The 18,922-nt window shown below is 37.0% G+C and overlaps 1 protein-coding gene across 4 annotated transcripts in view; it reads right to left on the reverse strand.

Annotated features, from left to right (window-relative positions):
• The window catches only part of XRN2 (5'-3' exoribonuclease 2), a 113,978-nt gene that overhangs the window by 10,280 nt on the left and 84,776 nt on the right, over nt 1-18,922 (reverse strand). For all 4 annotated transcript variants that reach the window (XM_037057013.1, XM_037057011.1, XM_037057012.1 and 1 more), the window contains 3 exons: nt 16,488-16,556; nt 16,262-16,393; nt 13,829-13,956 (listed from right to left, as the gene is read on the reverse strand). In XM_037057013.1, the coding sequence (XP_036912908.1) occupies nt 13,829-13,956; nt 16,262-16,393; nt 16,488-16,556 (329 nt within the window). The remainder of the gene's footprint in view (nt 1-13,828; nt 13,957-16,261; nt 16,394-16,487; nt 16,557-18,922) is intronic.

Below are 18,922 nucleotides of genomic sequence, written 5' to 3' on the forward strand. Positions count from 1 at the left end.
AAAAACAAAAAGCATACATACTCTCCATGGTACTTACGGAAACTTCCATACTGGATCACTAATAAATTTAATTAAAAAAGGATACGTCTTCATTAAGAAAAACCCTCAGAGCCCTGGCTGGTGTAGCTCAGTGAATTGAGCACAGGCCTGCGAACCACACGATCACGGTTTGATTCCCAGTCAGGGCACATGCCTGGGTTGCAGGCCAGTTCCTGGTTCCCGGCAGGGGACGCATGAGAGGCAACCATACATTGATATTTCTCTCTCTCCTTCCCTTCCCCTCTAAGATAAATAAATAAAATCTTAAAAAAAAAGAAAGAAAGAAAAACCCTCAGAAATACTCATCTTAATGTTTCATAAAAAATAAATGCAGAAGAAACCTTGTATTATTTTCTCCTAGGAACAGTACAGATGGAATATCATCACCATCAAGAATACATATTCATCAGATTCAAATATGCTAAATGTTACATTTAAGCACACCAATGTTTCTAAGTGGAATTGGAATGTAAGATTCATTAAGTACAAATGGTTTTGGGAGAGGAGGAACCCTTCAAACAGTCTACCTATACACCTACAAGTACACCAGAAATATGGCACAAGTTTCCATTCCGTCACTTCTAATATGCCAGGTACTTCCTACTCTATTGTGCTTTTACTATTTCTCATCTCCAAAATGATTTTTTCCCCACATAAACACACACCACATGCAAAAACTACAGTTCTTTGTTAAAACCTAATCAAGTCTTGCAAGACTTTGAAAACTGTGTCACACGATTATTAAAGTATCTCTTGCTTTCTTCCAAAAGAAGAAAAACAAAATGGATGAAAGGCAAACTTCATACAAATCTCTTCATGTGGCCCTGAGAAATATATATATATACAGCCCTGAAGTATTCATAAAGAAGAAATATTTCCTGGTTGATAAATAATAAAGCAGAAGGTAAAATAAACTTATCACTCATTTACATGGCTCTAACAGAAGATCCATTTCAAAGCCAGAAAACATAATTCTGAGATAGTGAATTACACTTAAGGATGGTACATGTGAGACAGGAAAAATGATAGTTAATTTTTACTCCGGTCATTAAAAAGGTATCCCTTTCCTAGAACTATTAAAGGCCACACAAACCAAGGCTTCACCAATAACTCGAGTGACAGTTTACCTAATCGGTGTGGCAATCACACAAAAAATTTCCATGTTGACTAATCAAAAATCACATTTCAAATGGGGCTCATTAACAAGTTTACTTACTGAAATTAAGAGAAGTGACATATCAGGTTCTCTGGGTTGTAGAAATGAAATGCTTTATTCACACTGAGTACTCAGGCCTGCACTTGACTCCAAGAAGTTAACAGTAACTAGACAATTATTTATCAGCCAAAAAATGACACATCAAAGACAAATCAAAGACCAACGTAAGAAACACCTATAGCAGACACTTGAAACTTGGTAGTTTGACCAAATGGCCCTTATTGAGTGTAATTTTGCACCACATAAAATAGGTGTGAGGACTTCTGCCAAGATGGAGGCATAGGTAGAAACACTGTGCCTTCTCCCACAACCAAGTTTGAATACAACAAAGGTTTAAGTAAACAAAGACGCAGCCAAAGAACAGAAAATTGAACTATATGGAAGTCCAACAACAACGAACCATTCAATCGGAACCGGTAAGAGGGACAGAGCCAGCAGCAGAACAGGGCCGGGCAGGAAAGATCCCCTGACCCCAGGCGCACAGGCAGCCGGGGTAACAGCTCGGACCCAGTGAGGGTGTGGGGCAGGCAAACCGTGGTCACACATTCTCACGCAGGTAAACCAGCAGAGGAGTGAGCAGTGAGATGGACCACACAGGCCCCAGGGGGCAAACCCAGTGAGTGCACAAGGTGGCGGACCACATGGCCCCAGGGGTGGGAGGCAGCAGAGAGGACCCCCACTGCTTTCCTTTGACCCTGCCCCCACATACAGCATCACAACCCAGAGACTGAGTTGCCCCATCCTGGTGAACACCTAGGGCTCCGCTCCTCATATGTAACAGGCATGAACAGTCCAAAATATGGCTCAAGAAGAACTCAAAGCCCCAGAGCCGGTAACTCTAAGCAACAAGGAAATAGCGAACCTCTCAGATGCACAGTTCAAAATACTGGTGATGAGGATGCTCACAGAACTGGTTGATTATAGTCACAAATTAGAGGAACATATGAAGGCTAAACTAATTGAAATGAAGGGAAATGCACAGAAAACCAATAGTGATGGAAAGGAAACTGGGACTCAAATCAATGGAATAGACCAGAAGGAAGAATGAAACATCCAACCAGAAAAGAATGAAGAAATGAGAATTCAAGAAAATGAGGAGAGGCTTAGTTAGGAACCTCCAGAACATCTTTAAACATTCCAACATCCGAATTACAGGGGTACCAGAAGGGGAAGAGGAAGAGCAATAAGTGGAAAACTTATTTGAACAAATAATAAAGGAGAACTTCCCCAGTCTGGCAAAGGAAATAGACTTCCAGGAAATCCAGGAAGCTCAGAGAGTCTCAAAGAAGTTGGACCCAAGAAGGAACACACCAAGGCACATCATCATTACATTAGCCAAGATGAAAATGAAGGAGAGAATCCTAGAAGCAGCAAGAGATAAGGGGACAGTCACCTACAAAGGAGTGCCCATCAGACTGTCAGCGGATTTCTCAAAAGAGGCCTTACAGGCAAGAAGGGGCTGGAAAGAAGTATTCCAAGTCATGAAATCCAAAGACCTACAGCCAAGATTGCTTTATCCATCAAAACTTTCATTTAGAATGGAAGGGCAGATAAAGTGCTTCTCTGATAAGATCAAATTCAAGGAGTTCATCATCACCAAGCCCTTATTATATGAAATGCTAAAGAGACTTATCTAAGAAAAAGAAGATGAAAAATATGAACAGTGAAAGGACAGCAAACTCACAGTTATCAACAACCACACCTAAAACAAAAGCAAACCAAGAGGACAGCTAGATCAGGAGTGGAACCAGAGAAATGAAGAACACATGGAGGGTTAGCAACAGGAGAGTGGGAAGAGGAGAAGGGAGGAGAAGGTACAGAAAATAGCACAGACAGTAGGTAGAAAATAGATAGGGGGTAGGGCAAGAATAGTACGGGAAATATAGAATCTGAAGAACTTGAGACACGTGGTCATAAACTAAAGGAGGGGAATGGTGGGGGAGGGAGGGTGCGGATGTAGGGGAATGAAGGGGGGGAATAGAACAACTGTAATGGTATAATCAATAAAATATACTTAAAAAAATTGTTAACCTATTCAAATCCTTCTTGAACTTTTACGTTTCTGGCTTATATGTAGATAGTTCCCAATTTTCTCTAACTATCTTCTCTCTTGAGCATGTATCGGACCCATATTTACACCTCCTGGTAGATGACTTCAATGTTCTTGACAAAAATAAGATTCATCATATTCTTTGCACATTCCTTTACCCTCCTGAGTTCCCAAATTCTAAAGCCCAGGAGTTCACAGTGCCCAGATGGGCCTTATCTTTAATCTTCTCTCTCCCTTACTTATCACATTCAATTATTCAGCCCTCAGTTCATCCTCTCCCACCCTTTCCATTTTGAATCCACTTTGCCACAAATCACTTCTGACCTTTTTTATCTGTCTCTAACTAGAACAACCACCAAATATTTCTATAACCAACAGTTACAATTCTAAAAAAAAAAAAAATAACCTGTGCACCCTTCTGCTTAAAAAGAGCTCTTAAAAAAAACTCTTACAAATTACTTTGTAAGATTAGTCAGTCAACTCTTTGACATCAGTCTTAACAACATTTTTTGGATATGTCTCCTTCAGCAAGGGAAACAAAAGTAAAAATAAACAAACAGGACACCATTAAAGTAAACAGTTTTTGCACAGCAAAGGACACTAACAACAAAAGAAAAAGAACACCTACTGGCCCTGGCTGGTATGGATGGCTCAGTGGACTGAGTCTCAGCTTGAAAATCAAAAGGTTGCTGGTCCAATTCACCGTTAGGGCACATGCCTGGATTGTGGGCTAGGTCCCCAGCTGGGAGCATGCAAGAGGCAACTGACTAATGTACCTCTCTCACATGATGATTCTCTTCCTCTCTTTCTCCCTCCCTTTCTCTCTCTCTAAAAATAAGTAACATCTAAAAAAGAAAAAGAAAAGAATACCTACTGAATAGAGGAAGATACTTGCCAATGATACCTACAATAAGGGATTAGTATCCAAAACATAGAAGGAACTCACAAAACTTTATACCAAACCCACAAACAATCTGATTAAAAAATGGGAAGAGTACCTTAATAGACATTTCTCCAAAGAGCACATGCAGATGGGCAACAGATATATGGAAAGATACTCAATTATACTAATCATCAATTAGTGATTTAATTTCTCACTAATTTGAGAAATGCAAATTAAAACCACAACGAGGCATCACTTCCTACCTGTCAGAATGACTACCATCAATAAATCAACAAACAAGTGCTGGTGAAGATGTAGAGAAAAGGGAACTCTCATGCATTGTTTGTGGGGTTGCATACTGGTGGAGACACTATGGAAAATAATATGGAGATTCCTCAAAAAATCAAAATACAACAGTGAAGATATGGAAGCAGTCAAACTATCCATTGAAGGACGACTAAATAAAGATGTAGTACCTATATACAATGGCATATTACTTGGCCCATACAAAAGAATGATCATTATAGCATGGATGGAATGAGAAGGTATTATGCTAGAGACAAATACCATATGATTTTATTTATATGTGGACTCTAAAGAAACCGAACAAACACAAAACAGAAATAAACTCACACAAAAAAGAAAACTTATGGTTTGCAAATGAAAGGAGGGAATGGAGATGGGTGAAAAAGGTAAAGGGATTGAGAAGCACAAATTGGCAATCACAAAACAGTTAAGCGGATGCAAAGCATAGCATATGGCATATAGCCAATATCACTGTAACAGCTATGCATAGTGTCAGGTGGGATTACTTTGTAAGGTATATAAATATCTAATCACTATGTTGTAAACTTGAAACTGATGTATGTATGCCAACTCTAACAGAAGATTAAATTTTTGAAAAAATACAAAGTGAAAACAAAAAGCATAAACGAAACGAAGCCACAAAGGAAGAGTATATTGTGAATAACTTCTGGTAATAAATTTGAAATTTTAGAATGGGTACATTCTTACAAAAAAAAGGGAAGGTTACCAAACCAACACAACAACTAACTAAAATTATCAGAGGACAAAAAAATAGAAGAACAAAGGACCTTTACCTACTTAAGAATCTGAATCTACCATTAAAAACTTTTTCATGAAGAAACTGCTAGGCCCAAATGACTTCACCATTGAAGTCTTCTAAAAACTAAGACATCACAACAATCTCACAATAACCCTTACAGAAAACAGAAATGTGGAGAACACTTTTAAACTTGTTTTATGAAGACAAAATGTGTGAAAAAAGAAGTTACAGGCTAATCTTTCTCAAATTATGCAGATGGAAAAGTACCCCACATATACTGATACAAAGAACACAGTGATGTGTAGAAAAGAAAAATATTATACTGTAACATGGTAGGTCAGAGTGTAAGTCCATGGAAAATAGGGGACAGCCCCCCATCCTGCCAAAAAGGCAGGATGGCAGAGAAGGGTACCAATGGAACAGAAAGCACAGGTTTAAGGTACACTGCCAAACCAAGGCAGATAAAACAGCCCGTGCCTTCCTGAAGGAGGAAGCTGCAGAAGAAGGCTGCTGCCCAGGGCAAAATGTAAGCAAACTGTAACGTGACCGTGAGAATGTGAGCAGGCAAAGTTATTTACAACATGGGGGTTGGGGTGTTGGGGGGAAGCTTATACAGTGCCTGTGTGGGCTGCAGGGGCCAAACTGAAGGCGAACAGATATGCATGTATCTGTGCGTGGCCGGGAAAATTTTGCCCTTACTAAAAATGGCAACCAAAAGCATGTCAAAGACAATGGGGAGATGACAAAAATGGCGACACTGGTGCACCATAGGAAAAGCTAGATGCTCCCACTGGCTTCCTGTGCACATGGTATTTCATGAGAGCCGTCTTTTAAAAAGCAATGGGACACAGGCTCTTTCACTTGCACTCTTGGTTTGGATGCGTGGTATGGAGAAGTTACTCTCTTGCTCTGAAACCAGACGCAAGCTCTCCCTCTGAGCTTCTGGCATTTTGGATGTCCTGCACCTCTGTCCCTGCTCCCCACATGAATAGGAGCACTCAGGGAACCAGGAGATGCCAGGTCCACCATAGGCTTAGACCACACAGATGAGAGCCTACTCCTAAAGATAGGGTCCCATGCAGGGATATGTGCCTCCTTGGGCTCCAGCATCTGGGACACCATGACCCATTAAGTGTAGTATGCCACATAGTTTCTGGACCACTACATGGAGACAGAATAGTACGTCCCAGATCATAAAGGAGAGAGCAACTGCAAGAGGATGGTGACTCTGAAACCTACAAATGCACATTCCAGAAAGGGTGGAGATTTGATTGCATGACCAGCTTAAGAACAGATAAGAAAATGGGAAACTTCTGGGCATGGTTTTGGCTTATAGTCTCTTGGGGGGCAAGAGAAGTTCTAGGTCTCATGGGAGAGAAGGACTCAGAGAAGGAGTGCTCTCAGCAACCCCCAAGGTTGAAACCTTGTTAATAAAGACCTGTTTTCTTTAACACAAATTGTTGGATCATGTGGATCAAGGTGCCAAGTGGCTGAGCTCCAGTTTGCACAGTTACAACACTAAATCAGGCTCATCCCAGGAATGCCATAATAGTCAAAAATTAATCCATGTAATTTACTGCATAACAGAAGAAAGGTAAAAAGAAAGAATTACCATCTCAAAAGATGGAGGAAAAGCAGTTGATAAAATTCTCTCAATAGACACTAGAAACAAAAATCCTCAATTTAGTAGATGTTACCTATGAAGAAAAAATATATAAAAAACAATATATTTAATGGTGAAATATTACAGGTTTTTTCCTTAAGACTGAGAATCAAACAAGGATGTTCAATTAAACTAGAGGTCCTAGCCAGTTTAACATAGCAAAAAGACCAAAGATGTTTAAGAACAGAAAATGAGTGTAAAAGATGTCACTGCTTATAGATGACATGATTGCGTAGGCAAAAAAAATATAAAAGAACATACAGGAAAATTTCAGAATAAATGAATTTAGTAAAGTTGTAGACATAAACTCAAAAATTAATTCTAGTTTTACATACAAGCAATTGGATACAGCATTTAAAAGATATTACGAAAACAACAAAACACAGCATAAATTAGGAATTTCTCTTCTCACCCTCAATATTTTTGTGATGATTTCAAGACTACCAGAAAACTACTGTAAAACTACTGTAAAAGATCTACAAAAAATTCCCACATGCCCTTCACACATATTCCCCAAATGTTGGCATAAACTTCTGATCATTATGTGCTACCAAATAAAGTGAAACGTCAAGTCCTCAAGTGGAAAATGGCATTCCCAATTAAAAAATCTAATAACCAGAATACAAAACTACTCCTACAAAGCAAGAAGAAGACTCCCCCCCCAAAAAAAACCTAAGCCCAATAGAAACATGGACAAAAGTCTCAATCAGGTACACCACACACACACACACACACACACACACACACACACACAAATATACAAATGGTCAACAAACGTGAAAAAAAGCTCAACTAAGTAATGAAGAAGATGCTAATGAAAACATCAGTGAGATGCCACTGCCTTCTACTAGAATGGCTGAAAGTAAAAAGACCAACAATACCAAGGGTTGAAGAGAATGTGGAGCAACCAGAATTTTGCTACACTGCAGCAGGAATGTAAATAGGTACAAACGGAATATAATTTCGGAATTGTGCCTGGCATTTTATTCACTAAAGCTGAGCATGCACATAACCCTAACTTTGCAATTCTATTGCTACTTACTTAGCTATCAAAACTGTTTACACATGTGTGCCAAAGACATGAGAATTTCACAGCACCCCAAACTGGGAACCTACCCAAACATTATCCCAACTGGAGTAATACATGGTGATAGAATCATAAGATGGAACACTGCAAACAACGAGAAAGAATGAATCATTACTACAATCAACAACATGGATAAATCTCAGAAACAAAGCTTTGAACAAAAGGGAAAATTTTAACAAGGGTAACAGTACAAGAGTCTGTTACATAAAAGTTAAAAACAAAGCAGACTAATCTAATCTATGGTATTGTAGTAAGGATAATGGTTACTTTAATGGACTGGGGTAGTATTTGGGAGAGATACAACAAGGGCACTTCTTGGGCATTGGTAATTCTGTATTTCTTGTTATCAGAGGTGGCCACTTGAGAATATTCACTTCATAAAAGTTAACCAAACTGTATCCTTATGATCTGGACTTATCTAAGAAAAAGAAGATAAAAAATATGAACAGTGAAAGGACAGCAAACTCACAGTTACTAACAACCACACCTAAAACAAAAGCAAACCAAGAGGACAAGCTAGATCAGGAGTGGAACCATAGAAATGAAGATCACATGGAGGGTTAGCAACAAGGGAGTTAACTTGAAATAGGCTACTATAAACACAGCTAATTACATATAAATTTTATGGTATCCACAAACAATAACCTTTAACAGATATGCTAAAATAGAAAAAGGAACAAAAACCAATCATTACACCAATGTATAAGAGAGCAAGAGAAGGAGCAGAGAACTACAAAACAACCAGAAAACAAAGTAAACACTTACCTGTAATTACATTAAATGTATGTGGACTAAACGCTCCAACCAAAAGGCATAGGGCTGCTGAATGGATTTTTTTTAAGAAGTGCATATATAGTCTATAAGAGACTCACTTCAGATTGAGAGATATATATAGACTGAAAGTGAAGAGATGAAAAAAGACATTTCATGCAAATGAAACAAAAAACTGGGGTAGCAACAATCCTATCAGACAAAATAGCTTTAAAATGAAGACTAACAAGAAACAAAGGACATTGTATAATAATAAAGGGATCAATCCAACAAGAAGATATAACACTTGTATACATCTAGGTACCAAAGTAGGAAAACCTAAACCAGAAAGCAAATATTAGCAGACATGAGGGAGAGATTGGTGGTAATACAATAAAAGCAGACTTTAACACCTCATTTACACCAATGAAAAGATCACCCAGACAGAAAAATCAACACAGAAAAAGTGGCCTTCATATTTCTAGAACATTCTTCCCCAAAACAGCACAATATACATTCAAGTATAATACACGAAGCCTTTTCCAGGATACACATGTCAGGGCATAAAACACATTTCAGTAAATTTAAGAAGTCTGAAATCACATCAACCAGCTCCTCTGATCACAACAGTATGAAACTAGTTATCAATTTTTTTTTAAAAAAGGATAAAAACCCCACATGGCAGTTAAACAAAATGCTACTAAACAATGAATGGATTAATGAAGAAATCAAAGAAAAATTAAAAAATATAGAGACAAACCAAAATAGAAAAATAATCTAAAATCTCTGGACACAATAAAAGTGGTTCTAAGAGGGAAATTCATTGTGAAACAGGCCTACAGCAAGAAACAAGAAAACGCTCAAATAAACCATCGAAACTTACACCTAAACAAACTAGAAAAATAAGACGAAAGCCCAAAATGAGTTGAAGGAAGGAAATAATAAAGGTCACAGAGGAAATAAGTAGAGACTAAAAAACAATACAAAAGACCAATGAAACCAAGGAGGGGTTTTGAAAAGATAAACAACATAGATAAACCTTCAGCCACACTCATCAATGAAAAAAAAAAAGAGGGCCTAAATAAATAAAAAATAAAAAATGAGAGTTGATAAGCAAAACCATAGAAAGGATTACAAAAGAATACTACATGACCAGAAATTAGACAACCTGGAAGGAATGGGTAAATTCCTAGAAACATAATCTCCCAAGACTGAATCAAGAAGAAATAGAAAATCTGAACAGAACAATTACTAGAAAGAAAATTGAATCAATAATCAAAAACTCTCACCAAACTAAAGTCTGGAATCAAATGGCTTCACAGGTAAATTCTACCAAACATTGAAAGAAGGGTAGCCTTCCTTCTCAAGCTACTCAAAAAAATGGAAGAGGAGAGAAAGCTTCCCAATTCATTCTAAAAGATCAGCATTACTGATACAAAACCAGAAGACACTATGAAAAGAGAACATTTGTAGGCCAATATCCTTGGATCAACACTGATTCAAAAATCTTCACAGAATATTAGAAAAGCAAAATCAGCAATACATTAAAAAGATCATACACCACGATGAAGTGAGATTTATTTCAGAAAGATAATTCAGTATCTGCCAATCAATCAACATGATATACCACATAAACAAAAGGATAAAATCATATTATCATCTCAACAGACGCAGAAAGAGCATTTGCTAAAATTTAACATTAATTTATGATAAAAACTCAGCCAAGTGGGTATGAAGGAACATACCTCAACATAATAATAAAGGCCAACTGTAACAAGCTCAACATACTCAATGATAAAAAGGTGGAGGTTTTTTTTTTTCTTTCTATGATCAGTAACAAGACAAAGATGCCTGCTCTCACCACTCTTGGTCAACACAGTATTGGCAGTTCTAGCCATAGCAATCAGATCCACCTTTTCACTATCAAAACTAATAAATGAATTCAGTGAAGTTTCAGGATAGAAAATTATTATTCAGAAATCTGCTGTTTCTATACACCATTAATAAACTATTAGAAAAAGAAATTAAGAAAACAATCTAATTTATAACTGATTGCTGCTATGGCTGAGTGGATTTAGTGCTGGCCTTTGAACCAAAGGATCGTAAGTTTGATTCCCAGTCAGGGCACATGCCTGGGTTCTGGTCCAGTTGGGAGTATGCGAGAGGCAACAAAACAGTGATGTTTCTCTCCTGTCCCCCTTCCCTTCTCTCTAATAATAAATAAATAAATAAATAAAACCTTTTAAAAAATCCCTAGTAATAAATTTAAACATGGATGTAAAAGACCTACATTCTGAAAATTACAAGACACTGATGAAAGAAATAAATATATAAATGGAAGAAAACACTGTACTCATGGATTGGAAAAAGTGATTATTAAAATGTTTGTATACAAGCAAGCAAAATATGACCAATGACACTCAAATACGGAACAGGCTGACAGGGTCCAGGGGGGAGAGGGGAGAGAATCATAGGGGAAAAGGGGATGGACTCACATGAACAAGTATAAAGGACACATGGACAATAACTAAGGGTAGGGGGCGGAAATGGGAGAGAGGCGGGGAGCATGGGGCGGGGGGGGGGCGGGCAGGGTTGGGAATATAAGACAGAAAGCTGTACTTGAACAAGAATTAAATAAAAAAATTATTTAAAAAAATGTTTGTATTATCCAAAGCAATCTGTAGATTCAATAGAATCCTATTAAAATACCAATGACATTTTTCACAGAATAAGAACAAGTAATTCTAAAACTTATATGGAACCACATCAAGAAACAAATAGTCGAAGCAATCTTGAGAAAGAAGAACAAGGTTGGAGGTATCATCCTCCCCAATTTCAAACTATATTATAAAGCTACAGTAATCAAAAACAATGTGGCACTGGCACAAAAGCAGGCACGTAGTTTAATGGAACAGAAGAGCTAAAAATAAACAAATGATTATGTGATCAATTAATCTACAAGAAAAGGGGGGCAAGAATATACAACTGGGGAAAGAGAACCTCTTCAATAAATTGTGTTGAGAAAACTAAACAGATACATATATATATATGCAATGAGACTTCTTTCTTACATCATATAAAAAAATGAACACACAATGGATTTAAGACTTAAATCTAAGACCTAAAACCATAAAACTCCTAGAAGAAAACACAGACAGTAAAATCTGACATCAGTCTTGTAAGGTTTTTTTTTTTTTTTTTTGATATTTGTCCTTAGGCAAAGGCAACAAAAGCAAACATAAACCAATGGGATTACATCAGACTAAAAAGCTTTTGCACAGCAAAGGAAACCATCAAGACAAAAAGGAAAGATCTACTGAATGAGAAGGTATTAGCAAATGACTGATCCTATAAGGGGATCAATATCCACAATATATAAAAAACTCATACAACTCAACATCCAAAACCAAACAATCCAAAGAAGACAAGAAGATGCCTAATAAGCACATTAAAACATGCTGAAATCAAAGATCACCAGGGAAATGAAGATCAAAGTTACACCTAACAGAATGACTACTATCAAAAACTGTAATACTATCACAAACTATTATAAAAAAAATAAGTGGTGATGAAGATGTGGAAAAAGGGAATCATTTGGCACTGTTGTTGGGACTGCAAACTAGAGCAGCCACTATGGAAAACATTATGGTGATTCCTCAAAATACGGAAGATATAGAGCTAATGTACAACCCAGCAATTCCACTTAAATAAATAAAAATAAATAAATCAAATAAATGATCAAATAATCAATAAATACCACTTCTAGGTATTTATTTGATTAAAATGAAAATAATCCAAAAAGATATGTTCAGATATGAACTCCTAAGTTCACTGAAACACTTCAAAGCAACCTAGGTCCATCAATAAATGAATGGATAAAGAGGATGTGACACACACACGAATAATATAATGAATAATACTCAGCCATAAAAAAGAATGAAATCTTGCCATTTCCAACAACATGGATTGGATTTTGAAAGTATTATGTTAAGTGACATAAGACAGATTGAGAATGACAAATACCATATAATTTCACTTATATGTGGGATCTAAAAAAAAAACAAAACAGAAACAAACATAGATATAAAGAACAACCTGATGGTTGCCAGAGAAGAAAGCAGTGGGGAGAAATGGGCAGGAAAGGAAAAGAAATCAAGACGTACAAACTTCCAGTTGTTAATTCACAGTACAACATAAGTAACAGAGCCCCTTTTTTAAATTTAATTTTTATGAGATAGTCCAAAGATTCAGAAAAATACTAAAATATCATACTTAGATTTAACAAATGTTAGCATTTCTTCCCTTACCATGCTGACGGTGTCTGGTTAGGTAGCAACCAGACAACCAGGAATGAAGAAGAAAGGACTTCATGGAAAAAGTGGTTTTGAAAAATAGACTTCCTTGGTAAAGGGACATAGCCATAAAGCTCAAAAATAACATTAAATGGAGTACAATTTAAACTTAATGCAAAGTCTATGAAGCATGAATATTCAACTATTTTGACCCTTTTCCACTGCAATCCAAATGTCATGTAATTATTTTCATGGTTACCATTTCTGAAGTACTTCTGTCCACAAAGCAAGTTACAGGAGGTCAAGAAAAAAAACAAGGTCTCTCAGAAACACAGGGTTAAAGACATAATCCTATCTAAAGCAATGCCTGTCTTCATCTTTGGTGGTTCCAAGATATAGCTGTTCAAGACAGGGATACTGCTGTCTTATAATTAAGTGGTTGTTAATTATGTATGTATTGCATGTGATTTAGTTGGCCCACTACTTGTATTAATGGAATAAACAGCAACACATTCCACATACCTCTATTTGCATATGCTAACTCAAAAGATTTATAAATGAAGATAAATTCCAATTCATATAGTCAATTAACTATATATATACCATAAAAGTATCTGAAGGCTTCATGACATACTCTCTTAGAGTTCTGCTAAATTAATATGTTTTTAAGTCCCCTACTTATGCATGGATACAATAAATCTTTTTAGCATTGAAAATTTGAAACCAACCTTTGGGGTAATATTTAATTTAGCATGTAAAATAACAAATTAGTAAAAACTTACTTGACATAAGTTTTGGAATCTGGGCTTGTCCTCTCAACAGCGGCCTGTATATGTTACCCTGGTAAGTCACGGGTGGTGGCGCAGTATTGCTGTAAACACCAGTTCCTGAGCCTCTCGGCATAACATGGCTGTAAAAGGACCCCACGATCAGGAAACAAACCCACAATTATATCTAGATATATCCATCACATCACAGTTGACACAAGCTAAACAAGTGCTAGTAGCCATCTCTTTACTACTAGATCTGATCAAGATAATGCAAATTTCAAAGATTACTAACAAAGTTCAAAACAGTATGTGATATTAATGGTGACAATAAATGTTCATTTCTCAAACCACAATTCTTAATCATTTAAATATTTACTAAGTACATTAAGTAAAAGGAACTGAGTCTATTTTTCTTTTTTTCCATTGTATTTGGGTTTTGTCCTAAAGGACCCAGGCTACTGCTATCACTATACAGATGTCTCTTGGTATGTAGGGGACTTGATATGGACCCCTTGAAGATACCAAAATCCAAGGAGTCCCTTAAATAAAACGGTGTAATATTTTTTACATAATCTATATTTATATATAAGCTATAGCAGTATATGCATAAAATCACTTCGTCCACATGGATTCAGTGTAGTACTAAGCATATGGCAAATTCAAGTTTTGCTTTTTGGAACTTTTGGGGATTTTCCCTCACAATATATGTATTTTTAAAATTCCCACCCAAGGTTGTGTTTACTGATTTTAGAGAGAGAGGGGAAGGGAGAGAGGAAGAAACACTGATGTGACAGAGAAACATTGATTGGTTGCCTCCCATATGTTCCCCAACCAGGGACTGAATCCACAATATACGTGTTTCCCGACTGGGGATCAAACCCGCAACCCTTTGGTGTACGGGATGAAGGTCCAACCAACTGAGCCAACCTGGCCAGGGCTCCCCACAATATATTTGATCCAGGGTTGGCTGACTCCATGAATGTGAAACCTGTGGATACAAGAGGGCCAACTATATATACACTACTACTCTATACCATGCTATTTTCAACATACTATATCAACAATTTCCTGATCTTTCATAGTGTTCACAATCTGTAATATGTACAACTATACAATACTTTACAATGTTTATGTCTCGTATCTTTCTAAACCATTACTTTCATATAGTACTAGTATTACAGATAGCAATATTTTAGAGATGATTAGGCAGATAACTTGATGCTCCTCTAAAATTATTCTTTCAGGATAAGTTTCAAGAATTAGAAATTTGGATCAAAGTTAAGACTAGCTTCAGAACTCATAACTCCATTTAGAAGTACTTCTTATGTTGTTTTAGCAGACAGTTGAAATAATACAAAAAGATATCTTAAGAATATTTTAAACTTGCATTTCTTTTACTATTAGGAATAACGACTTCCAAAACAACCAACCACCCAAGCTAACATTTCCAGTGTTGAGGAACTATCCTTAGCACTTGACAGATATTAGCTCACTTAATCCTCACTACAAATTCCTGAGTTAGGAATAATAATTATTCTCATTTTACACACAGGAAATGGAGGCATGTACAAAAACGTCAAGTGTTAGAAAAGACATTTAAATACAAACATTTAAGATTCAAACCCCATGCTTTTACCTATTATGCACACTCCCTGTCCCTTACTATTCATTATATAAAGTATATGGCTAATGACCTAATGACTTAATGCCCAAATCCGATTTTGAATCTTAAGGTTTTCCTATGAATTGGAGATATATATTTATGTGTCATCATTAATACATAAACAATAACTCATTAATATTTCCCCCAGTCTGTTCTTTCAATTCCAGCTTTTTACCTGTTATTGTTTCAAAGTCCCCTGTCTACATATAGTTTTTCCTGTAGCTAGGAAAAAGACAATTCAATAGCTAATAACAGCAAAGCATCAAAAATAAATCCAAAATTCCCTGAAGAGGAAATACAAATTACCAGTACACATATTAAGAGACTCAATTTAACTGGCAAGAGAATGAAAATTCAAGCAACAATGAAATATCACTGTTCGAATAGTGGTTACAAAAAAATCTAGAAGATGGGTGGCTTTGTGTACCAATGTATTGGTTAACACTTTTAAGGGATTAATTCAGCTAAAACTTTCTTGAGGATAAGGAAAATGTTTTATTCTCTTGAAATAACTGTCAGAAAAATAGAAAAATTTTAAGAGGAAACAATGGAATTCACAATCAACAAATAAAGTGATATAATAAACCAAAACAGCAGTGAATTTTAAAAACAGAAAAAAAAAACAGGAAAGAATAAAAGTCATTAAAATACCTACAAAAAAAGGTGCATTTAATAGTCTCTTAAGTATCTGTGGTATAAACGCCAATTTAATGTTTTGTGGGTAGTTCAGAAAAAGCAAAATATACAAAGGACAGAAACAAAATATACAAAGGACCACTCACCCCAAAGTCCTGAATGCTGCCTGATCCAGGTGGACAGGTCGCCGGTCCCGATTAAAGCCGAGCTGGGGCTTCCACTGCCGTCCATTGCTGGATTTTTCCCAGTCACTAGGTTTCAGTACAGGTGCTGGTTTTCTGACCATTGGAAATGTGAGAGTTACAGGAAAAATGTTGTTCATAAAAAAAAAAAAACTAGATAGTTTATATTTTATAACTGCATTATTTTTACCTTGCTCCTGGAAGAATTACAGCTTTAAAAATGTAATCCTCAGCAAACTGTGGGTCTTTAAAATTAATACTAGAAAAGAACAATACACAATTTAATAATATTATTTTATCAACCTGACTTAACCATCATATAAACTGAGGTACTTCTCATTTTTAAACAGAATAACTAAAATTCAAAAGTCTTCTCCAAAAATTATTTCAGTCAATAAATATCTTCTTCACCAAATTGCCCCTAATTCCTAAGACACAGCTTTCATGAAACTTCCTATGAAAAAAAGTCACGTTCTAGCTAACTGGGCGATCACAGATATATGATAAACACTGCCTCAATTCTGAAGAAAATATAATATTAGAAACAGGTAGGTAGATATACTTTGCCTTCTTGTACAACCAAAAGAAGGACAACAAACAGAAAAACAGTAATTAATGAGAACGGCCAAAGAATCAAATTGTATGTAAGTCTGACAATGAAGGACTTAAAGAAGAAACATTTATCCGGTAGGAGGGGTGGAGACCTGCCGTCAGGGCAGACAGGACTCACTGCAAGGTGGTGGCTGGATGATCAGGGCTGGCACGGCAGGCAAGGCAGGCAAGACCGGGTGAGGCTGTGGCTGGCTGACCAGGCAGTCCCATGTTTACATGCAGATAAACAACTAGGGAGCGATAAGATCATGCAACCCAGGGTTCTAGCACAGGGAGACAAAGCCTCAAAACCTCTGACTGTAAATATCTATGGGGATTGCGGTGGCAGGGGAAACTCCCAGCCTCACAGGAGTGTTTGTTGGAGAGACCCACAGGGTCCTAAAACATAAACTCATCCACCTGGGAATCAGCACGAGAAGGGCCCAGGTTGCTTGTACGTGTTGGGGGAAGTAACTGAAAGCCACGCAAGGGCAGAGTGAGCGGCACTATTCTCTCTTGGAACCCGCCCCCCCATCACATATAGTGCAACAACACAGTGAGTGGGTTACCAGCCCTGGCAAACACCTAAGGCTCTGTGCCTTACTGCATAACAAGTGTGCGGAGACCCCCCCCCCCAAAAAAGGCCCCAAAGAAAGAACAGAGCCAAGCTACAAAAATAGAACTAAGCCCAAAGAGATAGCCAACCTATCAGATGTAGAGTTCAAAACACTGGTAATCACAGTACTCACAGAAATGGCTAAGCATGGTAAAAAAAATAGAGAAAAAAGTGAAGGCTATAAAAAGTGAAAGAGTGGAAAATGGACAGGGAGCCATCAGTAAAGGGAAGGAAACCAGGACTCAAATCAACCATTTGGAGCAGAAGGAAGAAAGAAACATCCAACCAGAATAGAATGAAAAAATAAGAATTTAAAAAAATGGAGAAAGGCTTAGGAACCTCCAGGACAACTTTAAATGTTCCAACATCCAAACCATAGGGGTGCCAGAAGGAAAAGAGGTAGAGCAACAAACTGAAAATTTATTTGAAAAAATTATGAAGGAGAACTTTCCTAACATGGCAAAGGAAACAAGACTTCCAGGAAGTCCAGGAAGCTCAGAGTCCCAAAGTTGGACCCAAAGCACACACCAAGGCACATCATAATTATACTACCCAAGATTAAAGATAAGGAGAGAATCTTATAAGCAGAGAAAAGGAGACAGTTACCTACAAAGGAGCTCCCATAAGACTATCAGCTGATTTCTGAAAAGAAACCTTGCAGGCAAGAAGGGGCTGGAAAGAAGTATTCAAAGTCATGAAGGGCAAGGACCTACATTCAAGATTGCTCTATCCAGCAAAGCTATCATTTAGAATGGAAAGGCCAATAAAGTGCTACCCAGATATGGTCAAGTTAAAGAATTTCATCATCACCAAGCCCTTAATATATGAAATCTTGAAGGGACTTATCTAAGAAAAAGAAGATCAAGAATAGAAAGAGTAAAATGACAACAAACACAACTATCAACAAGTAAACCTAAAACCAACCAAACAAACAAACAAAAACAAACTAAGCAAACACCTAGAACAAGAAGATAATCACAGAAATGGAGATCACATGGAGGGTTATCAGTGAGGAGGGGGGAGAATGGGGAAAAACTTACAGGGAATAAGATGCATAGATGGTAGGTACAAAATAGACAGGGGGAGGTTACGAATAGTATAAGAAATAGAACTTATATGTACAACCCATGGATATGAATTAAGCAGGGAGGCAGGGAAGGGTGGAGGAGGGGGAATGCAGGGTGGAGGGAATAAAGGGTAGGAAAAAATGGGACAAGTGTAATAGCATAATCAATGATATATATTTAAAAAAACAAAGGAAACAGACTTAAGAGGTTTACAATATCATGAAAACACCTTTCATTTTGTTGAGTCCCTGGCAAAGCCTCTCCCTCTGGCATTCTAAGGAAGATCACCTCTTTGCAATAAGCAAAAGATGAAAACACCAATATAAACAGTTACAAAATCAAAGTTTATAC

This window comes from Sturnira hondurensis, unplaced genomic scaffold (genome assembly GCF_014824575.4).
Source record: "Sturnira hondurensis isolate 20B ecotype Veracruz unplaced genomic scaffold, ASM1482457v3 Scaffold0009244, whole genome shotgun sequence".
Lineage (NCBI taxonomy): Eukaryota > Metazoa > Chordata > Mammalia > Chiroptera > Phyllostomidae > Sturnira > Sturnira hondurensis.